This window comes from Amblyomma mixtum, chromosome 10 (assembly GCF_055824585.1).
Source record: "Amblyomma mixtum isolate Tamu chromosome 10, ASM5582458v1, whole genome shotgun sequence".
Taxonomy (NCBI): domain Eukaryota; kingdom Metazoa; phylum Arthropoda; class Arachnida; order Ixodida; family Ixodidae; genus Amblyomma; species Amblyomma mixtum.
In genome coordinates this window covers 78,588,689-78,614,748 of record NC_143021.1, presented here as the reverse complement: position 1 = coordinate 78,614,748, position 26,060 = coordinate 78,588,689, and the positions used below count along the sequence as shown (strand labels likewise).

The window sequence follows — 26,060 nt, the reverse complement described above, 5'->3', positions numbered from 1 at the left end:
GACCTGCATGAACCTTGACACATCAATGTCCATTCCAATGAGCACCAACTACATACACACAACATGCCGCAACAAGTGACTAGAGTTTCTTTTAACCTGCATAACGTACTGTATAGAGACATGCAGGGTTAAAGGCAAAAGTGGAAAGTAGAAAATGGCAGTGTAGCAGTGTAGCTAACAAAATAAGTAATTCAAGAACACTATACACTGTTGGCCAAGAAGCTTAAACAATAGTTACAGGCATTTAAAACACAAACAACAATTTTCAGTAAAAAAAAACTTCTTGAATTTACCATAACAAAAAGCAGAAAAAGCAAAATCAGCTTAAAGGGACACTGAGGAGAAATTGATGTTGGCTTGTATCGACAGAATGCCAGCTCCTGATTACAAAAACACCACTCATACTGACAACAAAGCTCTTGTAACGTAGAAAAGAGCAAGAACCAAAATACAGGTATCGCCGCCACAGGCCAAACTCGCAAGTACAAGCGTGATGAGGTCATAGGACAAAACAGTGTTGCTAGAACCAATGGTTCTAGAAACACTAGAACACGAGGAGCCACAAATCACTGAGGCGCAGCCAATGCATGCGCAAATCTCCTTGACGGCGCCAGATGGCGCCACGTGCCCGGCAGCTACACGCGCGCCTGAAGCATCGGGACCAATCAGCGCCTGCTCATCCGCAGTAGGCTGGCTCCCGGTATTCCGCTAGCGGTAACAAGGTACACGGCCATGGTACACGGTATGCTAAAGCTGTCTATTTGCGAGAACTTCGTTGGTGACTTCGAGAACGATATCCATCGTAACGCTGGCAAAACGCCAGTGCAAACGTAAGCGAAGCGACTGTAGCGACGGCCGCAATAGATGCCTTCAACGTGTGGCCGGTGGTAGCTTTCTTTTCGGCTGCTGCTAGGCCGCACTACTGGCCGCCAGAAATCACGGAGTCTGCGTTACGTCATGTGCACGTCATGTTCACGTCACTTAGTCCTGTGTCGTCATAGGAGAATCCCAAGTTTGAATCAGAGCGGCGGGAAAAACTTTTTCAACTTCGAATCCAAGTTTCTTAGAAATAAATGCATCTTTCGATGCCGGCCAAGTGGCAACAAAGCCATGACATGCCGAACTATCGGATTTTGCTATAAAAGAAATATTCATAGTGCTCTCCTCACTGTCCCTTTAATTTAGGACTAACTCAAAGTACAAAAGTATACAGTATAAACCTGCTCTGAGCCACTACCACAGCGGTCAGTTCAGTTTAGCTCAGTCATGTCCGGCTCTTCGTGATCCTATAAACCATATTACGGACAGCTTTCTGGTCTCCCACTATCTTGCAGATATCACATAGATTCATCTGCAATGCCACACATTCAATATTGCTGCGTGATATATCTCCACATGATTTGAGCATCCACCTCGCAAGTGAGATGCGTGGGATTCAATCTCCAGTGCTACTGGACACCACCAGTAATACAATGGAAGCTTTCCCCTGGCCTAGTGCTCGGCTCTTCTGAGGTGGAATGCTTGGCAAATGCTAACTTCTCAAAGTGTCTGAGACTACAGCAGAACTTTAGCTTTTAGCACGGTTGTTCAGTGGGCATGGCGCTCGGCCGCTGACCTGAAAGACGTGGGTTCGATCCCGGCCGCAGCGGTGAAATTTCGATGAAGGTGAAATTATAGAGACCCATGTACTGTGTGATGTCAGTGCACATTGAAGAACCTCAGGTAGCCTAATTTCCAGAAGCTTCACTACACGTCTCCACAGCCTGAGTCGCTTTGAGGCATTAAGCCCCGCATTAAGCCCCCTAAAAACCGACTAGAATTTTCAGCTTCTGAGCTCACTTCTGAAGTAAACACTGTGATGCAATTAGTCTATTCTGTAGTTATTTGGCACATCAGATACATAGCTAACATCAACACTATCAATAAAAACACACTGGGCTGAAACATCATCACTTGAGTAAAGGCACAGATTTCTCCCCTGTGGAGGGCAGTAGCACTAGTGCATGTAAGTCACTGCTCTGAAATTGCTGTCAACTGTCATTAGCTCTTGACAAACTAACACTATCTTCCTTGTATCTAGCAATACCGAGCATATGTCAGTCACAAGGCAGTAGATACCATCACTCATTCTCACACAGGAAGAACAAGTCTTCATTGCCCGGGTGTATGAGGTGGTAGTAATTGTTAAATTATTAAGCTGAAAGCGTGAATAATGGGTCATGCTCGGTACTTCTCCGTACTTCTGAATGAAAAGTTCTTCTACTGTGCTGTCTAGCTGCGCAGTCCGCAGTGGAGCTCCAAGAACAGAAATGTTCGACTTCACAAAATGGTGCTTGTTCATTAGCTTGTTACGCTTACTCTCTAGAAAAGTGGTGAGGCTGACATATTTGCTTGCTGTCCTTAACCAGTTCTTCATGGCACAGCGTTCTGCAATCTGGAGTGGGACTCCCTGTGCTGCTTTTACATGTTTAATAAGCTGGCCATTACCATTTTCGAATGGGAATGTAGATGTGCCCCAAAGTGGGCCCTGCATCTCAACGCTTTTGGAAAGATGGAGCAGTTGGTGCACATTAAATGTTGCGGCCGAGGCCCCATATAATGTATACACCCTGCTCACAAAAGATGACAAGAGATTATCCGCTTCCTGCAAATCAGCATCTCTAACAGAAGCTTGAAGGAGGAGGAACACACCCTGGCACAGCGTACTGAAGTGGTTGAGATATATAGATGGCAGTATGTCTCTCAAGCAGGGCAGTGAGTAATACAACAGCCAATAAAGCCACTCAGTGGCCTTCCAGTGCATTCGTTCAGAGACAAGCCGAGGGAGTCGACAAAAGGCACTTGGAGGCTTCATTTCTCGAATACGGCTGTCAAGCTCCCTGATGCGCCGTCCAAGATAGTAGGCTTCTCCAGTTGCAGAGAGCCACAGGTCTAGCAGCTGTTTTGTGACACCTTCGAGGACACAGTGCATGACATCGGGCGGCATGCACCACACAAGATTAAAGCCCTGCAACTGAATGAGAGGCGACGGCCCCTTCATTCCATGTACTGGCTCCTTGCGCAGGTGGGCTTCACGCATATCCTCAAGCATGGCGGTGTGTGTGCGTTCTGGCACTGCGGTTCGGCCGGGAACATAGCGAAGGACACCTGAGAAAACAAAATTGAGATTAGGTTTCTGCCACAAACTGTTGCTGCTCTTCTGGCGAATCAGCTGGCAAAAACTATGCAGCACCACAGATCCAAATTTTGCCACAAAGTGCATCAAGGCCTTGTTAAAAGCTAAGGCCTTCATTTTCAGGTATTATAGGTTTTGGTCACATGACAATGGGTAGCCAGATGACCAGTACACATGCACAAAAGACACGATAATCTACAAAACCAAAACAAAGAAGACATCTACATTCTTTTTTGCAACTCAAAGCTGTGCAGTTGTCGAAACACTTGTCCAGAGCGGCCAGACAGCGCAAATCACGTTCAGCACATATATGACAACGACCACTGGCTGGCACACCTGATACAGCTTTAAAAGGCAACATAATTTAAACACAATCCATGAGAATGTGCATGCATGATGCGGCCTGGTTTCGAGCCCTAGGTCATTCGAAAAGGCTACATATATTTTTGGTGCACCATTCCAGTGCTCCAGACAGGTGTGTAGATGACTGTACATGAAAATGAAAAAAAAATCATATAAACAAATAAGCAGGATTATATACATAGTCAAACCTCATTAAAAAAACACAGATATAGCAAATTATAGGATAAAATAAAGTAACATCTCTTTCATTGATCTACGCTTTATTTCAATGGGAGTTCTATCTGCATAACGAAGGAAAAATACAAAATTTGACCCTCAATCGTTTAAAATGAAGTAGGATATTTGTATTCACATGGCTCAATATATGTAAACCAGCCGAAAAAAACTCCCAAGAAAAGCGAAATTAGATCATCTAAATTGCCCACAGCAAAAGTTGTGTTTGAATCGCCCGTGCATTCACACGCTGTGCTGCACTCTATTGATTTTGTCGAGAAGTTTATCCTGTCAAATATTGTGAAGTGACACCAAATAGAGATCACATCACTATTTAAATAAATATGTTCATGTCTATGACTAGAATCCCTAGCTGCATGCTCATTTCTGCTCTCTAGCATGAAATGAAAGGTTAGGTTTCACATGTTCTCATTCGCGGTCCTGATTTAACTTCGAAAGTTGTTGCATTCTTGCAATTTTGCGCTTTCCATCTTAGAGCGCCTCTTGCTTAGGTTTACTGGCGCAATTTTTTTGCTGGAGTTTCTGTGTGCACGTTTAAGAAGGATATCAGATATAATAAATGAATTTCTGCTCAAACTCCAACTTTGTTATAATGAGGTTTGACTTGGATTACGTCCTTACTTGACGTCCTTACCCACAGACAATTAACACCTGAAATAAAAGTACTGTGCGAATGGACAGAAGAAAGCACTACAGCTAGCTGCATCTGCTTTCAGTGATGGAAGTTTTAATTTCCATTAACCTCATAATATGAACTAGGATAAGAGGTACGCTGGGGTTATAGCTACACAGAGCTTAGATGATCCTATTTCTTCGGCTGACAGTATAATCAATATTTTCATTCCAGAGATACTCATTGAACAACAGTTTTACGAACTGCTGCTTCCAGGTTGGTAGCAGTGCACCATAATGAAGAAAAATTATGTGCCATATACTTATCATCTATAATGGTTCCTTCTTCAAGGCACCAGGGGCATCCAAAATAGCCATTAAATTGCTTCATGTTGAGCAAGGCCGCCCTTACGGGCGAGTCCACACAGCAGCACGTTGCGTACACCCTTGATGTTATTGTTTCCCCGGCGTACTTCCAGGCGATTGCTCCCACTTTATTGAAAGCATCAACAAATGCTTTCATAAACAGCAGGGCTGGTGGGTGCCGTTTGGCGAACCATAAGGCTCCAATCAGGACATCCTGAAATCTGAAGTTGAAAGGGATCTCATTGATGAGGAGCTGAATGGGCCACACACTGGACCTATTGGATTTAAAAACCGGTGACCCATCAGTGTTCAGGCAAACTGTGATGTCACACCACTTCATCTTCAACTGGCGCCTGATGCTCCTGTACATGCGACCATGTATCATGTCGCCATAGCTCCCATACGCTGCCGAAGAAAGTGTTTTCAAATTGCTGTACAGTTGCTCAGAATGAAGCATTATTCGGTTGTACAGCTCTCTCCGCAGATCAAAGATCAGGAAAAAGCTCCCTCTTCTTATGAGTTCTTGAACACTGCAAGAACATCTGCATGATGAGCACATGAAATCTTGTGGGCTACCATTGGCATTTTTTAGGCCAAGGTACACAAGGCATGTGGTGCAATAAAAATGCATATTCACTGATTTCGTTCTTTCTTCCAACAGTTTGCGAAGCATGTACTTGCTCTTCGGCAAAACATCAGTGCCACAGAGTGTGTTGATCAGAACCAGCAAGCCCTCCACTTGAGTCCACGACAGCCCGGAATGAACAACATAGGTGAGGACAAGTACCAATGCCTGTGCCTTCGTTAACGTTTGGTTGGGCAACGTTTCTGAGGAGCACTTCTCAAAATACGCCTTCACATCGTCCTCTTCGAGACCAGCGCTGTCTTCCGTCTCTGCCTCACTGTGCTCAGGGCTCTCGTCGCAGTCCAAGTACTCATCGTGGTCACTCTGAGCTGGCGATGAGGTGGCATTTGCTGATGAGGTCAGATGAGCTGGGTCGTGAAGATCTCGGTCGTGAAGATCTCGGTCCTGAAGAGCTCGGTCCTGAGGATCTCGCTCCTGAAAATCTCGCTCCGGAAGATCTCGCTCCTGAAGATCTCGGTCCTGAAAGTCCTGAAGATCGCAGTCCTGAAGAGCTGGTTCGTGAACAGCATTGGAGGTACTGTTTGGTGCGCTTTCGATTCCATTTCCTGATGAATCAGCGCTGCTGTCGCCTTCATCACGCTCTTGCCTCATGCGTTGATTGTGCGCAGTCTGCTTCGGGATACGGCAATGCTCTCCCGGCTCCAGATAGCGACGGTACCTTTTTTTTGGTGGCATGCTGGAATCGTTGTAACGGTTGCAAGTCTGCAAAGCGGCGCGCACAAACTTCCCTGAAAACGCAGATAATAGGCGTAGGACGCAAGTCTGGAGAGCTAGCAAACCAACGACTTGCGCGAAAACATCGAAAGAGCAAAAAGGCCAAAATTCAGACCACGATTCAGACACGCACGCGCTAGGTACCTTGGGAACGCTGCCTGGTATTTGTGGATCGCAGTGATTATAGCGTGAGCTGACAGAATGCCGCTTACAAAATATATATATTACAGGTCTTTAAGGGCCACTGTAGCACTTGTGGTTGCAAACATAATAAAATAAACAGTACGAGAACACCAGTGCATTGATTATATAACATTTATATACGAACCCGAGACCGTCGTTCTGTTGTGGACGAGCGGAACAACACTCGGTTACAAGTAGAACGGCCGCGATTCGATTTCTGCGGTGGTATTTTGATTTCGTTTTCTTTTTTTGCTTTTTCTGTACTTTTTTTTGTTTGCTGCGTACTGTACAGAAATGCCTCACACATTTGGAATATTTCGTTCTTTTTGGTGCTTTGTATCGATTCACGAAGATGTACGTATAACATCAGTAATCAATAATTTAAGTTAGAGAATATATATGCATGTACACAGGGTCCGCTGCTCGAAGTGCACGCCGACATGCATTGGCGAAACCATAAACCTCGCGCAAAGAATGATAAAGCACAAAGCGGATGTCAAGCAAATCAACAAGGACCGGAGAAGGGTGGCGGAGGTGTCTGACCACAGGATTGACTTCGAGGGTACAATATTGGTACCATACGTATATATAAATGGTACCATGTGCTGGACACCCCACTGTACCCGCGCAGAAGGCTTTGAGTCATGGCCCATTCAGCTGACGCGGGGCATTATTAACCACTCGATCCCTAGCTTGGCACCCCAGCTCCCCCCTCTATACATGCACGGTATACATTCGTGACCCGGTGGATGCATATGAACGAAGACTGCATGCCACACCTGATTAAAGAACTGAGCAGGTTCTGAAACATCGTGTTGTCCAGTTCGTGCATGGTTGGCGCCCAGGTGAAAAAAAAAAGGAAGAGTTGGGGCGAAGGAAAGACATGATATTATCTATAGCGTTGGTTGCAGCCAGATCTGCGCTGAATCGAGATGATCGATGGCTGAGAAGAAAATCACGTACTCGATCCTGTGTCCCTCGATCTCCTAAGTTCGAGCAATTAACTAATTGGCTGCTGCGTAAAGGCCCGCCCCCATTGCGTGACACGCGAAAAGCCAAATGTTCGAGAACGTCTGTTTATAGGTAGGTACGTACTAACACATTTTGCCGTCTACCTGCAAATCTGACTTTAGGAAATGTGTACGGTGCACTTGTTTTCCTTAGGTTACAGCTATTTCCTTGATGTCATACGTACTGCTATTGAGTAAATTCGCGAAGAAGCAAACGGATCAGTATGTCTATTTTTTTTTTCTTGTGGCTACTGCACATGCATATTTTATACCGAACGTACGTTAGAAACGCAACGAGCCAGGACGCTGAATCTGAGTAGCAGTAGGTTTTTACATTAGTATAAAAACGTTGGTAGTAGCGCAAAACATTTATTTTAATGGTTTCCGGGCAAGGGAGGGGGGGGGGAGTCCTCGGCCCGGGACTCCGTTGGCTGAAGCCGCTGCCCGAGCTCACGCAACCAAGGCCATTTGTGCCTCGATCGAGGTCGGAGCTGGACAAGGCCGCTTCCCAATCTGCCCACTTTGGGTTTACTTTACAAGGTGTGGCTTTATTTAAGCCCATCCCATATGGTAATAAAAGTCTGCTTTCTGGGTGCAAATCGTGCATTCAGCTGAAAATGAATCTGGGCTAATTGCGTGCAGTCTACCTGGGCTATTGTAGGACAGTGTTTGTAACCTCCTGAGGTTGCACTGCTCTGATTTTTCTAGTCATTTAGCGGGTCGGGAATATTTGTCTCGCTAAGCGGGTGTGTTGGAGTATATCGTGGTATGTGGTGATAGGATGGGGGTGGTCATCTAAAGGGATTAATTGATGAGGGATCCCGGGAGAGCAATGCTCAATTGAACTGCGGTGTGCATGCACACTCGTTTCCCTATACGCCTTGATGACCAGGTACCCATATTAATTCTTTTTCTGAAGCCTAGCTGGTGTCTGGCTCGCATACAGTTTCTGTAGGAAGTTTACGAGTCGGGTAACATGGAGTCATGTGTGTGCGGCTAATATGCGGTCGCTGCCACCCCCATTTGTGCGACGTCTGAATTTCTAGCCGTCAAACCTGCTGTTGTATGGCCTGGGCGAGTGATGGCTGCTGATGGTGCCTGAACATCGCGCTGAATCTGAAAAAGCGCAGTTGACGTCTACGGCCTCAGAGCTTTGCATACAGCTTAGCTCTTTGGGCGGGATGCATCCCTGCCACACATACACTTCTGTTTGAAGCTTTGTGCTCATAATCAGAGGTCATGGATCGGTGATGAAATCGTTAAATGCTTGTTCAACAATGGAAACCTCTGGCCTGTCTACTGCTGCAGGGGGTGTTGCACAGCCAAAATCAAATGTGCAGTATGCAAGAAGGCATGGGTTCAATGCGTTGCTATTCTTTCATGAATATTAGTTAACTTTCAGCTGCATAATTCGAGAATCGTGCGATCATTTCACAACGCTTGTCCAGCTTATTTTTTTAGCGCGTCAAAACATTCATTTTCTTTTAAATTAAAGTGCCCTCTACATTGTTTAGAAACCAGCGAGGCAGCTATCAGTGCTATCGGCCATGCCTAGTCAGTTCAGGACCGTACCATGCTATAGTACAGTGCCTAGAATATACTACCTAGTGCGCTGACCGAGAGCGCCGAAGTGGTATAGGTAGCAATAGCTGCTGGCGGCTGCCGCATAGGGACGCTGCCGACGGTGAGTATACTAAAGCCGATGCGCGCTGCGCCTTCCTCGCAAAAATACGTGGTCGCGGAGTTGTTTTATTTCTTTTTTTTTAGCGCAAAACATAAATATCTTTAACTTACATTATGTACCCACAGCAATCAAACCGCAATATCCCAAGTGACGCGCAGTGCATAGAGAGAATATAGTGGCTCAGTGTAATGACTCATGGCCGTTCATTACAAGGCCGCTTTTCCTTGATTATTCTTGCAATGCGACAATCGGATTACGTCCATAGCAAACAAATTGGACTAAAGAAATTACTGCTGCACACGTCAATGGCGTCGGCGCAAAGCGATATGGTCTGCTGAGCCGGCTAAGCCCACTTTCTGTGGGCAACACCCTCAATCGACGACTGTTGGTATTCGCTAAAAATGATACCTCCCCACTTCTCGTGGCGAGCTACGACCACTACTACCACGACTCTCTGTTGTGGGTTTGCTGCGAGCACGCTTGTGAGCGAGCACTGTCCGCAGATTTTTTTCTTTTGTGACCTGAAACGTTTTTTTATTGTCGTCATGTTTCTTCTCATAAGATATGAGAACGAAATAGAGAAACACATTGTGCGGCACGAAAGCGTTACAAACTTCAAGCCCAAAGACGTCGCCTATTTCGAGAAAGGCAAGTTGTACGAGGCCTTTTGGGAAGGCGACGACTCCACCCGCGCCGGGTACTACAACGCGCATATTCTTCACATGACAGGTGAGGAGTTTGGATGTCGGCGCTGTTCTTTTGCGCGGCAGCAGTGTTGTGATTGTCGTGATGTGCAAAAATTTCAGAAACCGAAGAAGAGATGGTGGAGTGGCGGAGGAGCCGCTGCAAGCGGCCCCGCAGGCGCGAAGACGAAGCGCCGTCGAAAAAGGTTAGCTGCTGGTCCTCGCAGTCAGTAGGCAGCGGTTGCATCTGCGAAATCGCATGTTGAATTGTTGCTGACCGCTTCGTGCCAGCTGTGTGTGAAGGGCTGTGTACATGTTTTGCGACCGTGCGTACGCGGAGTTAAGTGGTGTGCTGCGGATCGAAGAAAATGAAATATTATGCTGTACCTACGTGAGCGCGCTTAACACGAGCGCTCGACAGAGTAGCTTGGACTGACGCCAATGCCACGAACCGTTGGCCGCTGTTGCCGATGTATGTTTTTCTCCGTATGCTTGCGGCGAATGACAATATCTGGAGCGAGAGTCCGATTTGAGTTGTCTTTCGCTTGTGTCTTGTGTCTACATGGTTGTTTTTATTTCCAAGATTATGTTAGGTGAGTGGAACATTACAGTTGCTGATAGCTCTTTATGGCAACCCAGCTATTTTTTACAAGCATGAGGATGCAAATATGAGTGCCAGTCTGTGCTTTCATAGCATGCATGCAGCTCAAATGATCAATAATTCCTAGTATCCAAACAGGTGATAGTGACGATTTCCACCTGTTTATTCAAAATAGATGTTACCTGTTGTTCGCTTCCAATACAGATAATGGTCTTAAAAATTGAAGTAATAGCCACGTGATGTGTAAATTAGGCACAAGAAGTGCATGCCACTGCTACATTTCCTGCACTTTTGGAAGCAAAAATTGAATGCGTGCACTTTGTTGCTTCAGGCATATGGTTGTCTGGCCCCGAGCAGCAAAGGGTTGCTTGCAACAGTCGGCTTTTTTATTCTCTGCAAGCTGTCTCAGCGGCTTAGTGTTTATGATGCTCGGATACTGGCCTGAAAAGCATGGGCATCGAAATTCTTGAGGCCCTTGTGTTATGTGATGTCAGTGCTTGATAAAGAACCCCGCTTGGCTAAAATGATCTGTAATGCTCCATTACAGCGTCCCTCATAACCAAAGTTGTTTTGGGAGTTTAAGCTCCATAAACTATTTTGTACTCTGTTCGACAGCATAAGGTGAGCTGACACCTGTAGCTTTGCTTTAACATATTCAGCACGAGCTGTTTCACACAGTGTGGCAAAACATTCGTGTTAACCTGTGGAGGAAGGAAAGAACCTGGGAGGGGCGGTTACGTTACGTATTTTGAATCCGGATGTGAAGGCTCTCTCCCCCTTTACTTTGGCCACCATCTCAGCATGCTTGCGCATGCACAGCAGACAGTGCAGCAGATGACGCTGCTGCAGCAAGCGTTACTAGTGGCTGTGCCGTCGGCCAAAGGCTCCCAGTAGTGCTTGCGAAAGCTTGTGACTTCCTCCATTTTTTTGGCATATAGCTAGGACAGAGAGGGCCTCTCCTGAGCTTTGCTTTTTATCACATCAAAAGAGCTACTTTAGGGGCTAGTTGGTGCATCACTGCGAAGCTTTGGGAAGCGCTAGCAACCACCAGAACAAGGCGACACGCATCATGCGCTTCATTGTGTGTGTGTCATCTTGTTCTGGCGTTTCCTAGCGCTTCCCAAAACTTAGCAATTTTTTCTGTGTTAACCTTTTCGAGATATATAGATGAAACGGATGTTTAATGCTCATCTCTAAGAAGGCACTTACTTGGCTTCCTTGGGGAGATTCCAGATGATGCTTCTGGGTATTGTAATATGCACTGAACAGTGTGATGTCCTGTTTCTATGTGTAGTGAAAAATGTGTGTCTGGTTGTGGTTTAGGCAAAGGCAGACAAGCAAGCTGCAGGCTTTGCTCATCGAGCGGTCGAGGAAGAGCTCCTCTTCCCTAAAGTCTCTCCTCAAGTCAAGGACCTAGAAGAAAAGGTTCGGCTTTTGGAGAGCAAGGTCAAGTCCCTTGAGGACAAACTTCGGCGGCAGAAAGTGGAGACGGTCTCAGTTATAAAACTGAACCGGCAGCTGCAGGAAGCAATGCTGGTGAAAATATTCAGAGCTGGTATGCTTAACCATTTTTTTATTCTGGACTATCATTTGCCATTTGTTTGCATAGTCATCTTAGTGGTTGTGCTTTCTAAATAAATTAGCTCAGTAGCATGTCTTTCAACGGTATTGTTTGTTTTGTTATATTTTACTACTTGTAAACCAGTGTGTAATTTTAAGATGACACAACACAATCAAAATGGGCATGCTGCCCAAATGATGTGGCAGTAAGAACAAAAGCTGGAACCACTTTACTAATTGCCTAAGCAACTTCATTGGCACCTTTTGCTACTTCATTGTATGCAATAAATCTGTTGTTCTGTTTGCAGAAACGGTGCCTGCCACTGTAGAGGCGGCTGGTGTTGAAGTCCAAGATCACACGGGAACTGACTCATTACTCTGTAAGACGACTGACTGCTTTTCAGTAATTTATACAGGCTGCTTATTCATCCGTCTGCTTAAACACGCAATGAAACAAGTCTTAAACGTAAACTTAGCATATTGAAACTTGGCTTACTGAACAGAACGTGCATTGTTCTTGTCATTGTTCTGTGTTAGAAAAGGCCAGTATGATAGGATTGCTTATTTTGTTTTCACCGCTGCTGCATGATGTGGAATTTTTTGTATTGTTTCTTAGATGCTAGGAGCCCATACTCCATTTCATATATAGCAGTCAAAGCTTCCAAAGGTGTGGAAGTAGTCTGCTGCAAAGAAAGAAAGGCAATGTATCACTCCACCTTGCGCCGTGGCTCAATGGTACGAAGCGCGGGCCTGTTTGTTCATTTTATGAAAGTCTGAGGTTTCACTCAGCCTGGCAGTTTTTTTTTATTTTTTATTTTTTGTGTAAAGAATCACAAGATGGAAAGTCTAACTGCAAGCTATACATAACTGCCTGTTTTTCATCAAGCTGGAATGACTGCATTGAAAAACACAGTGCTGTGTACTTGTTTCTAAGTGTGTTGACAACAGAAGTGACTGAGAAGTGCAGTTCTTGGGCAGTAACTTTTTTGCATGCTGCACATGATGCGTCATTAATTCTAGGGTGATAGATTTCAGTGTGGTGTTGATTATTTGGAGGAGCCACGGCCGGCACCTACGCGGCATTGATTGGGGTGTGTATGAGCTGATTGGCTTTGAAGTCAGGGGAGTCTGATTCGGAAAGTGATATTTTATTCCGCCAGAGAGACCTTTTTTGAACCTCAGAATTGTACGAGCGCTCAGTCATTTCACCCCACAATTGTGAGAACTTCACACACAGTCTTCTCAGGGAAGCGCTCACCTATGCTAGCGTGCACGTTGACAGTTACCAGCTCGCACATTTTCTAAATGTTTGGAGACTTCAGCTTGGAAAAGAGGTGGGCAGAAAATGTTTTTGGAGTGACTGTGGGCAAAGAAAACAAGTGAGTAAGAGTTAGCGCCACCAATTCCAGACTCAGAAACCAAAGCAAACAACTGACCGTCTGGCCTGGCTGCGAAAACCTAATACAGGAGGAGCCGAAGAAAACCAGGAAAATAAGGCGCTCGTTGTAGAGAACATGAAGGAAAAAGCAATCTTTTTGCAAAAGAAAACTAATGTCGGTCTACTACAATGCTGAAAAATCGTTCAATTTTCAATTGATTACTGTTTTTTTAGCGCACTACGTTACAATGTGGACAAGGAGCGCAAACAGGCACCGCAGCCATGGCTGCTTTGACAGCTGTGTATGAAATGGGGTGCAGTGTGTGCAAAGCTATATTTCCTCAAAATATTTGGCTTCCTGTCAACATTTGTCATTGTGGTGCAAAGCTGCACTTTACGTTGTGTGAAAATATCAAGACTAGCAGTGCAATTCTTGGTGGGTACAGCCGAAATAACAAGACGCAGACACAGAAAGGAACACGTAGAACGTAGACGAAGCTACGAAGCTTCGTCTACGTTCTACGTGTTCCTTTCTGTGTCTGCGTCTTGTTATTTCGGCTGTACCCACCAAGAATTATGAACCAACTAGCTCAGTTTTCTACTCTTTTAGCAGTGCAAGTTATCACAAAAATGTTAACTTTCACTATTCTGCAGGGATGCATTTGTGCGTCAGAGGCCTTTATATCCAATTCAAATTGATGTTTATGAGACATTAAACATAAATGGCATGAACACCGAAATATGCATATGAGTGAGTGTAATCTTCCTGTGCACTCAGTTCTGTCTATTTTGTGTCATTTTCGTTTCTTCGTGTTCCATGTATTGCAACTGTGAATTAGAACTAGATATCAGGTACAAGCACCAGTTTGGGCGTAGCTTACATCCAATTGCTTTTTTGGCTGTTGAGGCCATTCATTCACAAATTTTTCAGGTGTAACAAAAAGCTTACTATTGTGTATTTATGCTTATTTTGGTTTTATGGGCTTTAGACTTGCAGAAAAAATGAGGTCATTTTCACACCTTGAGGTCTGAGTAAGGTTGGTAAAATTTGGCACTATAATCATGGTTTGTAAAAGAGAAAGTATTAAAATTATATCGTAGCACATGCCTCGCAAAGTTGTGAGCATTTTTAATGGCTCCAGGCTCCTGCAAGAGCTACTCTCACCCCTCCGTAAAAATGTTTCATGTCGATCAGTGGACACCAGCCCAGCCATTGCAAGCTTCCACCTGCCTGGTGAAATAAGCCTGGTGTCCAAGCAAGCAGCGTCCTTGGCCACGCCTGCGAACAGTGAGCCTCTGCACGGTGAGCCTGCTCAACTGCCATGCGTTGTCACAATTGTGTGTGGCATGTGGAGAGAATGATCCTTTATACGACTAAGCGGCAGTAGAGGCCGATTCACAAGTTTAAAGCTGCCCGTCGGTATTTATGTTTAATGGGACTCCGACGAAGAATACCAAGTTAGGCTAGCCTGTACCATCTTGGAAATATTACCAATGCTTTTCTTGCATGTCAACGTTGCTGCTTCATGTCGATCAGTGGACACCAGCCCAGCCATTGCAAGCTTCCACCTGCCTGGTGAAATAAGCCTGGTGTCCAAGCAAGCAGCGTCCTTGGCCACGCCTGCGAAAAGTGAGCCTCTGCACGGTGAGCCTGCTCAACTGCCATGCGTTGTCACAATTGTGTGTGGCATGTGGAGAGAATGATCCTTTATACGACTAAGCGACAGTAGAGGCCGATTCACAAGTTTAAAGCTGCCCCTTGGTATTTATGTTTGATGGGACTCCGACGAAGAATACCAAGTTAGGCTAGCCTGTACCATCTTGGAAATATTACCAATGCTTTTCTTGCATGCCAACGTTGCTGCTTCATGTCGATCAGTGGACACCAGCCCAGCCATTGCAAGCTTCCACCTGCCTGGTGAAATAAGCCTGGTGTCCAAGCAAGCAGCGTCCTTGGCCACGCCTGCGAACAGTGAGCCTCTGCACGGTGAGCCTGCTCAACTGCCATGCGTTGTCACAATTGTGTGTGGCATGTGGAGAGAATGATCCTTTATACGACTAAGCGGCAGTAGAGGCCGATTCACAAGTTTAAAGCTGCCCGTTGGTATTTATGTTTGATGGGACTCCGACGAAGAATACCAAGTAAGGCTAGCCTGTACCATATTGGAAATATTACCAATGCTTTTCTTGCATGTCAACGTTGCTGCTTCATGTCGATCAGTGGACACCAGCCCAGCCATTGCAAGCTTCCACCTGCCTGGTGAAATAAGCCTGGTGTCCAAGCAAGCAGCGTCCTTGGCCACGCCTGCGAACAGTAAGCCTCTGCACGGTGAGCCTGCTCAACTGCCATGCGTTGTCACAATTGTGTGTGGCATGTGGAGAGAATGATCCTTTATACGACTAAGCGGCAGTAGAGGCCGATTCACAAGTTTAAAGCTGCCCGTTGGTATTTATGTTTGATGGGACTCCGACGAAGAATACCAAGTTAGGCTAGCCTGTATCATCTTGGAAATATTACCAATGCTTTTCTTGCATGTCAACGTTGCTGCTTCATGTCGATCAGTGGACACCAGCCCAGCCATTGCAAGCTTCCACCTGCCTGGTGAAATAAGCCTGGTGTCCAAGCAAGCAGCGTCCTTGGCCACGCCTGCGAACAGTGAGCCTCTGCACGGTGAGCCTGCTCAACTGCCATGCGTTGTCACAATTGTGTGTGGCATGTGGAGAGAATGATCCTTTATACGACTAAGCGGCAGTAGAGGCCGATTCACAAGTTTAAAGCTGCCCCTTGGTATTTATGTTTGATAGGACTCCGACGAAGAATACCAAGTTAGGCTAGCCTGTACCATCCTGGAAATATTACCAATGCTTTTCTTGCATGTCAACGTTGCTGCTTCATGTCGATCAGTGGACACCAGCCCAGCCATTGCAAGCTTCCACCTGCCTGGTGAAATAAGCCTGGTGTCCAAGCAAGCAGCGTCCTTGGCCACGCCTGCGAACAGTGAGCCTCTGCACGGTGAGCCTGCTCAACTGCCATGCGTTGTCACAATTGTGTGTGGCATGTGGAGAGAATGATCCTTTATACGACTAAGCGGCAGTAGAGGCCGATTCACAAGTTTAAAGCTGCCCGTTGGTATTTATGTTTGATGGGACTCCGACGAAGAATACCAAGTTAGGCTAGCCTGTACCATCTTGGAAATATTACCAATGCTTTTCTTGCATGTCAACGTTGCTGCTTCATGTCGATCAGTGGACACCAGCCCAGCCATTGCAAGCTTCCACCTGCCTGGTGAAATAAGCCTGGTGTCCAAGCAAGCAGCGTCCTTGGCCACGCCTGCGAACAGTGAGCCTCTGCACGGTGAGCCTGCTCAACTGCCATGCGTTGTCACAATTGTGTGTGGCATGTGGAGAGAATGATCCTTTATACGACTAAGCGGCAGTAGAGGCCGATTAACAAGTTTAAAGCTGCCCGTTGGTATTTATGTTTGATGGGACTCCGACGAAGAATACCAAGTTAGGCTAGCCTGTATCATCTTGGAAATATTACCAATGCTTTTCTTGCATGTCAACGTTGCTGCTTCATGTCGATCAGTGGACACCAGCCCAGCCATTGCAAGCTTCCACCTGCCTGGTGAAATAAGCCTGGTGTCCAAGCAAGCAGCGTCCTTGGCCACGCCTGCGAACAGTGAGCCTCTGCACGGTGAGCCTGCTCAACTGCCATGCGTTGTCACAATTGTGTGTGGCATGTGGAGAGAATGATCCTTTATACGACTAAGCGGCAGTAGAGGTCGATTCACAAGTTTAAAGCTGCCCCTTGGTATTTATGTTTGATGGGACTCCGACGAAGAATACCAAGTTAGGCTAGCCTGTACCATCCTGGAAATATTACCAATGCTTTTCTTGCATGTCAACGTTGCTGCTTCATGTCGATCAGTGGACACCAGCCCAGCCATTGCAAGCTTCCACCTGCCTGGTGAAATAAGCCTGGTGTCCAAGCAAGCAGCGTCCTTGGCCACGCCTGCGAACAGTGAGCCTCTGCACGGTGAGCCTGCTCAACTGCCATACGTTGTCACAATTGTGTGTGGCATGTGGAGAGAATGATCCTTTATACGACTAAGCGGCAGTAGAGGCCGATTCACAAGTTTAAAGCTGCCCTTTGGTATTTATGTTTGATGGGACTCCGACGAAGAATACCAAGTTAGGCTAGCCTGTACCATCTTGGAAATATTACCAATGCTTTTCTTGCATGTCAACGTTGCTGCTTCATGTCGATCAGTGGACACCAGCCCAGCCATTGCAAGCTTCCACCTGCCTGGTGAAATAAGCCTGGTGTCCAAGCAAGCAGTGTCCCTAGCCACGCCTGCGAACAGTGAGCCTCTGCACGGTGAGCCTGCTCAACTGCCATGCGTTGTCACAATTGTGTGTGGCATGTGGAGAGAATGATCCTTCATACGACTAAGCGGCAGTAGAGGCCGATTCACAATTTTAAAGCTGCCCGTTGGTATTTATGTTTGATGGGATTCCGACGAAGAATACCAAGTTAGGCTAGCCTGTACCATCTTGGGAATATTACCAATGCTTTTCTTGCATGTCAACGTTGCTGCTTTTCGGAGAGAATTGTTAATGAAATATTTCCACATTGAGTGACCCTTTAAATGATGTAGCTTGTCAATCGGAAATATACTTGTCACGTCGTCTTGAGTACAGGAATTCATCAGAACTCTTCGGCTAGTTGGAGATGCCGCTTCTGAAGGCCAGAAGTACCATTGCAGAGGTAGGAAAAATTAAAAGAATGCGCTTTGTAAGCAAATGCTCTGCAACTCCATCACCAACTGAGGTGCTTTTAGCGAAGGATTCCTCGCTCAAATGCATGGTGCAAGTATGAGCAAAGAAATTGGTTTAGGCTTCACCATTTTGAGTCTTACTGAATGCGAGATGCTTCTGAGAGCTCGTGCCATTGGTGTTGCTGTGTATGACAACGGCCTTCAGCTGACAGCCAGTAGGGTGTTGAGTTTGGTGCAGCCTGAATCTGCCCTCTGTTGCTGGCCCGTTCGCATGTTTACATTCAGTGAATGGAGAAAAAGCTTAATGGCATTGCAGACAAAGTTAGGAGTTGGCGCCCTGCTACTTAGCTTGTTTGTAAGCGCATCTGCCTTGATCACACAGTCGACTCATTTACAATGTCTCTAAAGTCTGTGAGTCCCTTGTTCCTAATATGATGCACGAAGGGTGCATGCCTTGCAGCAGAGTCGAATTACCGTACCTTGAGGAAATCTTGGTGAAAATGTGTATCGGTGGGGAGCATTGCCTGCTAGGTCAGATTGTGTATTCCTTCAGGTGCATACATGTGTGTGAGTGGTTCACATAAATTCATAGTGCATTTCCTAACAAACGAGTATGCAACATGAGAGACAAGCAAAATTTGTTGTGTGTGTGGTTTCAGAAAGTACTGCAGATGACAACAGCCTTACACAGAAATTAGTGTCATGATGACAAGATGCCATCCATTGCTGAAACGGCACATGATCTGCAGAAGGTAGAGAAAGTACATGGCTGCAGCATGGCAAGAAATTCTCCTTTCACGTGGCTTCACCTGCTATATCGAGCAGGAACCTGAGTACACGATCATATATGTACTCAGGTTATGTACTCTAGGCACGATTTATGTGCACAAGAACAGATATATGCAAGACACTAATTTATCAGTTTAGGCCAACTTAGTATTTTCTTTTAGGGTCACTTTAAATGATCTTTCATTGAGCCTGTGGTGCTGGTGGCCAAATTTACTGCTGTTCACACGAAGGTTATGTCTGCTTAGCCTGCTTGTTATCCACTTGTGTTCTGCTCGAGCTCTGGAGGCTTCCCCTTCGTGCATGCTGAAGCAGTGGCTCTGCAGCCATGTAGTTGCAGAGAAAGAGATCATTCTCACTTCTGAAGACCTGTGATTTTTCGCAACGTCTGACAGTATAACCATGACCTGTCAAAGAACATATATTAAAAGGAGGTCATAGCACATTCCTTGCAAAGTCATGAGCGGCTTTAGTGGCCACAGACCCTTGCAAGAGCTGGTCTCACCGCCTGCAAATATGCTTCTGCTCCATCAGTGGACACTGCCACTGCTGTGACAAGCTGCCATCTGCCAGTGGAAACATGCCTAGGGACCAGCGAAGTCATGGCTCTGGATGCACCTGCACACGGTGAGCCTACTTGACTACCATGTGCTGCCACACTTGTGTCTAGCCCTTGTGTTTAATATGTGCACTGCATGATGCTTTTACAGCACTACAAGCCTAGAAACCTTGGTAAAAATTTATAAGCTGCATGGTTGGCACCAGATATGACATACTGTAATTTCTCGTTAAAGGGGTGGAGACAGCAAATTTTTGGCTTGCGTGTTCTTTGTTTCAAACGATTCATATTGCTCTAGGAAGCATCATACGTGCTCAAAGATTCACATACTATTCACAGTAAATAATTTATCACATTTAAACATTAACCATTTTCGGTTTCGGTTTCTCGGCACCAAGTAGGAATGTGACGTCGCAGGCACCCCTGTATGGCGTTGTTAGGATAGCTGAGGTCCCACAGCATGTTCTAACACTGTCCAGCAAAATCCTGCACTTCGCAAATGGCCACACCATGAAATTGCTCAAGGCCAGCACCAAGAGGAGTGCGACGGCATGTTTCTGAGCCCTCAGTGGCACAGCGCACCAACTCAGCTGCGCCAAATAGCATTGTAAACATTGCACGTGTACTGTTTTTTCTTGCAGGATTCCTTGCTGGTGCACCTTGTCTCAGATTTAATGTCTGGAGCAGCGTAGCGAAAATGCAAGCATTGTGCAGCATCCCTGGTTTCTCGTTTGTCGCCTTTATTTATTGTGCCATGCTTTGGTTCTGATTGTAAGTTGACCCCCTTCCCCCTTCCACTTTGTATTTTCAAATACTAGGTCGACCTACAATTGTGTAAATATGGTAGTCAGCAGTGTAGGGGGGGGGGTTCATTTGCAAATATGGAAAAATGGGTGTTTGTGTTTAGACAACTTTTGAATTAGTAGTAATCTTTCCTTGCCTTTTCGCTACTGTAAGTGCTGCTCACTTATTTCTTTTCACCCAGTGGCCACAGCCACACCCGTGACAGGCTGTAGCATACCAGTGGTCTCAAACCTGCTGGTCAACCCAGTGATTGCTGCGGGCACTACTGCAGAAGGTAAGTCCATTTGACCATTGTTTTGCCAACACGTGTGTGTGTGCATACATGTTGTTTACACCGATTGTGGACAAAGGATCCACAGAGGCTAAATTCCCAGAAGCTGAATTGTGTACAGCCACAAATGCATTGCAAAGCAAGGTATTATCCCCATTTTTGGCACATTTTACCAGGGTGTGATAATTATGAGCACATTTTAAAGCCACAAGAAAATCCTGCGGCTTGTGTTAGTACATGTACTCACAGATTGTACAGAAAATCACTCGGACATTGGTGGGTTTAGTAGTAGTAGTAGTAGTAGTAGTAGTAGTAGTAGTAGTTTATTTGGCCTGATTAGATACAATAAGCTCTCGAGGTGAGGCTAAAGGAGGTAGTCAGTGCATACCTCCTGACAAGGCCCGCACCCAGATTATCACAGCAGGGAGCGGTGGCCAAATGTAGTTTGTTTAATCAGCGTTGTTGGGAAACGCATCTCTCTTTCATTTCTGAGTGTGTTGGGAGTCGAATGCTCATGATAACACACTGCTTTCACTTTCACTGCATGTGAGCACTCCTGAGGGCCCTTTGGTATTTTTTTTACAAGTTCTGCTCAGCTAGCCGATCAGCTAGACTATTCTGCTAGCTGCTATTGCTGCTTCTAAAGTTCTCATGGAAATACTTCTTTTTTCCAGCCCAACGTGGTGAAAGGAGGACACAAAAAAAGCCTGCTGCTCGTGTGTCTAAACGTACGTACACCTTGAGTGCCTGAACGATGTCCCTGTTCAGTAGCTGAGTCCTGCACGTAGCATTTGGCGGCAGTAGTCTTTCTGTTAACGCTGCCTCTGTCCCCGGGCACCGCACTGTCTACTTCCATTTGAGATGCCTTTGCCCAGCTTGCACACAGCTTACACTAATTGTCCTTGTAGGCCTGTAACCTTCATTGGCACTGATGTAAATTTTAAGTGCTGGATTTTTTATAACAGGGAAATCAGCCGCACAGGGCAATAATTTGAACTGTCTAACAGTGCTCGGAGTATGTAGATCGACTTCACAAGGTGAAAGGATGAGCTCAGATTCTTCTGAGTACACCTTACCTCTAAAGGGATACTGAATAAAAATTGGAAATATTGAGAAAGTGCTAAATTTTTATTAGGTATGATTACCCAAGTATGCTGTCAACATTCCAGTTATTTTTGAGTGGATGGCTCATTTTGGGTGTTTTTGTTGCGGAAGCAACACTATGCTAGTCAAGTCATTTTGCGTCGCACAGCGTGAGCCAAGCTGTGCATGCGCGAGGAGCCCGTGTGACATCAGAGGCAGCAGCTGGTGTGTCAGAGCTGCTGTTGCGGCTGCGCTCCACTGGTGCCGGAGAAATGAAGTCATAACCACAGCCGGCGGCAGCTGCGCATCACTCTCTCCGTTGGTTGTGCGGAGAAAGGTGTGTGTGTGTGGTCTATATAGTAGCTAGAAGCGCACAAACAGAATTGACCGACTATGGAGAAGGAGAGCCTGGCCGCTGCTCAGCGCCGCAGAAGAGCGGAGAAATTAAAACACCAAGCTAACGATATCCAACCACAATATCCAACAATCGTAAGCGTAGCCCATGCAGCTGTTGCTTTCGCAACATAACTAGGTTTAGCCGGAGCTAAACCATTGCCAATTTTTTTAGTGATCAGGCCACACCCGAGCACCGGCTTGCGATCTGGCAGACATGACGTCACACCTACCCTCAGCACTGCTGTAGGGAAGCTGGGTTGGCAGTTCGCACTTCAGGCAACCCCACCTGCTCGTTCCTCTGGTGGGCATGAGATGGCGCAACTGGTACTGTCTGTAGTGCAGGTGAAAGCCTGCAGTGGGTAAATCTGAGATCACATCCTGTATCGTGAGAGTTTTCCCAGGCTGCCACTAGGTGCATCGGCTTGAGAAATATTCATTTAAATAACTGCATTCTGCTCATTTCTATTTCAAAAGAGTTGTTTTGGTTGCTGTCAGTGCCACAGCTATGATTTGGAACAGAAATTGCTGTGGTAGATTGTTTTTAAGTAAATTTTAAGTGAATGGGTATTGCGTACAACTGGTTGTTTTAAGTGTTTTTGACTGCTTAATTGTTCAAAACCTCGGTAGTGACAACTATTAATGATGGCAATGTGGTCAGGAAGGTCTGGAATAATGCTAAATGAGCAATTAATAATATAATAAATATGAATTATAGTGTGCTGCGAGGCAGGTGGGCGGAAGCTGTGGCAAGTGCTTACTAGGAGTAGCAGGGGAAAACTATTAGTTAGATTTGCAGGCAGGAATATTCAAAGAGTTGTTAAATCCTTTCATTGAGATGCAAAAATGAGAATTTCATTACAAGATCTAGGATGAGACTTTCTATAGTGCACTTATTCCAACAGTCGGCTGTAGAATTTTGAGCTGCGAGGCAAGGTGTGGTGTAGTGACAATGTAATGGTGAGCTCTTACACAGATTTGGAAAGGCAGGACAGAGGAGCACATTTGAGAGGTAATGCACTGTTTTCACAAAGGAAGATGGATAGTATAGTGGCAGTGAATAGCAGTCTTAGCCATGATATCCCGTGGAAGGGTACCAAGTCGTTACGTATTAAGAAACAAAGGATGTTGCTTAGGAAACACAAATCTTGTCTTAAACCCTTCAAGATTGGCACTCAGAGCTGTAAGTTTCTGGCATCATAAAAGCAACACGAGTAAGCATAATATGGAGGAGCGGTCATGAGAGGACTGTTGACAGTTGTGTATGGGGCTTGCACTGTTTGCTTATGTTTGGTTGCCGTAAAATACCTTGTGTAAAGCAGGAATTTAACATTCTTTTCCTCAGCTCTTGGAGTACCTGTACTGGAAAGCAGCTTTGGGACCCCTGGTGAAGATGGTCAGGTTAGTGTGCAATTTTGTTTGCCACGTACTGTTATGTATAAGCTGATTCCAAATGTAAGCCAACCCCTGACGTGTATTGAGTATATCAGGCAGGAGGCAGTAATTGGGCAACGTGGCTAGCAAACACTTCAGGAAGAATTACGTTTGAAGATGTGGTATTGAAGGGGGGCATGCAAGTTTGAATTGTTTTTATAGTGGAGCATGATATGCGTGCAGCTAATGCTTAAGGGGAGGACCCTGGTCTTAAACAAGTTTTTTTATTTTCTGCAGGATTACGGTGAAAACTGCCTTGTTTGTGTAGTTTTTTTGTGCTGATTTCAAATATGCATATATTGTCCATAAACCATCAATTTTTTAAGATATTCGGTATTTCATGTTCTTTGCTTGGAGGTGACTTTTCTCTCAAACTACAAGTGCTATACTGACAATTTATATATTACAATATTATAGAACAAACTGTGCAATCAGCAAAAATGAATGTTCTTGACTAATTTTAACTAAAGTTACAGCAATTCATACTGTTGACAAAATTTTTTTGTGGTGTGTCCGAGTGGCTGAAATTTTTTCTCCATAGTATGAACTGCTCTAACTTTAGTTAAAATTTGTCGAGAACATTCATTTTTGCTGATTGGACTGTCTGTTCTAAGATATTGTAATAAATCTTCAGTATAGCACTTGTAGTTTGACAGAAAAATCACCTCCAAACAAAGAACGTGAAATCCCTAGTATCCTAAAAAAATTGATTGTTTACGGAAAATATAAACGCATATTTGAAATGAGCACAAAAAACTACACAAACAAGGAAATTTTCATCATAATCCTGCAGTAAATAAAAAAATTTGAGACCAGGGTCCCTCCAAAAAGGTATGCTTCCTAACAAAATGTTCAATAGTATTTATGGTAAATTCTTAGTGAGATGGCAGATTGAGGTGGGGTATATCCGATTATGATTTTTAAAAATTGGTAACGTGCGAGTAACTCAAGCATTTCAATCCTCTGGCCTTGTTTCAACTCCCTCAAGCACATTAGCAAGGTGGATGGGATGTGTATTGTTGATGGGTATTCTAAATGAAACTGTGCAAGTAATTTTAAGCCTGTAATTTTGAATATTGTATGGTATGCAACAGTACTTGTGGCTTCTATAAAATTACTTCGACCAACTAAGTGCCGTTAGTGTTTAAGCAAATGTTTATTTTGTCCTTTTCGTTTTTGGTGTCATTTGAAACAATATGCAGGTGCATCTTGGGAACGGCGTGCACGTGAATACAGATGTGTGGGCAGCACTCATGATGCAGACCACAGACGCTGCATTTTGCAAGCGCCTTGCTGTTGCCTTGTGGGGCGCAGAGGTGCTTGCAAAACGCAGCGTTTTTGGAAGGCAGAGCAATAGAGACATTTCCCAGGGCAAGACGACAGTGTTCCCGCCTCTTTCACCCATGAAGCTGATGGGAATGTCGTGTGAGTAGATGCAGCAGTTTTTTATGCTTCTTTGTTTTTGTTAAAACGCTGTAACGTGATGAACATTTAGGCATAAAACGTGTAGCACAAAAGCAGTCAGTGTCAAACAACCCAAAACAGGAGTGCTGAGACTGGAGCAGTGAAATGATCACATTTCAGTTCATACCGCTGGGATACTAGTGCACTTTATTCTCACTTGTTTGGTATAATGACTGCTGCGTGAGATTATTTCACCTCGTCTGTATTTTTTTTCTTTTAGCTAATATTTCTATGATATCCTGCTCGCTTTTAATTTGTTGGTTGGTGTACGTAATTATATTGAAGCTCAATTTTCTATCCTATCAGGTGTAACAAATTTATTGCAGGTACTCTGGTTTGAACTTTTGTTTCACGTACATTCCTGGTCATTCTAAGTATGAAATATAAATGTATTTTTATTTCCACTCGTGGTGCAGCCACTACTGTCTAAATAACAAGTAGGCTAAATGCTGCCATAAATACTATGCCCATGGGCTGGAATGTGTCTTCAGCATTGAGGTTTGTCATTTACTTGCATTTTTTTTGTTTAGCTGCCTTTGCTCACTTCCTCAAGGAAAAAGGGTGCCCAGACGAGGAAGTTGGGAAATGCCACAAGCAGCTTGTGAGATACTTGGCACAAAAGTGTGCTGATCTGCGGCGCTAATGAGGTAAGATTCATACTAGGGGTTTTCCAACTAGCTTCTGCAGAATTCCTCGGGCTCCAGAGTCCCTGTTGTCCTCTTCAGGAACAACCGGTCCTCTGTCCTGGTTGGTTTGCTCTCGTGTTTTCTGGTTTTGGCTGTTTCTGACCTTTACTATGTCCTTGGAGTGCTCTGTGGGGTTCTCCAAACATCTACGTCAATGCATACCTCACCCACCACCTTTTCATTACCCACTTAATATTGGAGCTGAACATACTGCGACTACTTTTGCCAACGCTCTTACTATACAACCCGATATTAATTGGTTTTAGCCATCTTTTTGGAGGCCTGTGCACCGCATACCCCCTTTTTTGTGGGCTTTGCGATGTCGCTCAGGTCAGGTACATATACTCCTGATTAATTCACATTTCAGAAGGCGTTTTATATGTGCCAGCATAAGCTGTCCCTGAATTAGTTGGGTTTGGTGTTAACCCTGACATGCTCAAAGGCAATGCAGTGGTCCAGCTCCTCAGAAGGCTCTACGATTGCATTCGCTATCAGTCTTAGTTGCGAAAATTGTTTCTATGCTGATGTAGCTGGTAGGAGAGTCAGCAAGGGTTTTTTTGTAGACGATGCCAGATTATTGTTCGGTGCAC

General features: G+C 45.1%; 1 protein-coding gene across 1 annotated transcript; it reads left to right on the top strand.

Moving 5' to 3' along the window:
* Window positions 1-9,789: 9,789 nt before the first annotated feature.
* LOC149326234 (uncharacterized) lies at window positions 9,790-25,427 on the top strand (the record flags this gene model as incomplete). Its single annotated transcript, XM_089564510.1, has 17 exons — window positions 9,790-9,876; window positions 11,595-11,826; window positions 14,405-14,512; window positions 14,747-14,854; window positions 15,089-15,196; window positions 15,773-15,880; window positions 16,115-16,222; window positions 16,457-16,564; window positions 16,799-16,906; window positions 17,141-17,248; window positions 17,483-17,575; window positions 19,311-19,403; window positions 20,321-20,413; window positions 21,085-21,138; window positions 23,232-23,287; window positions 24,523-24,745; window positions 25,315-25,427. Coding segments are annotated over 17 exons (1,908 nt in total), but the record flags the coding sequence as incomplete, so codon positions are not given.
* Window positions 25,428-26,060: the final 633 nt, after the last annotated feature.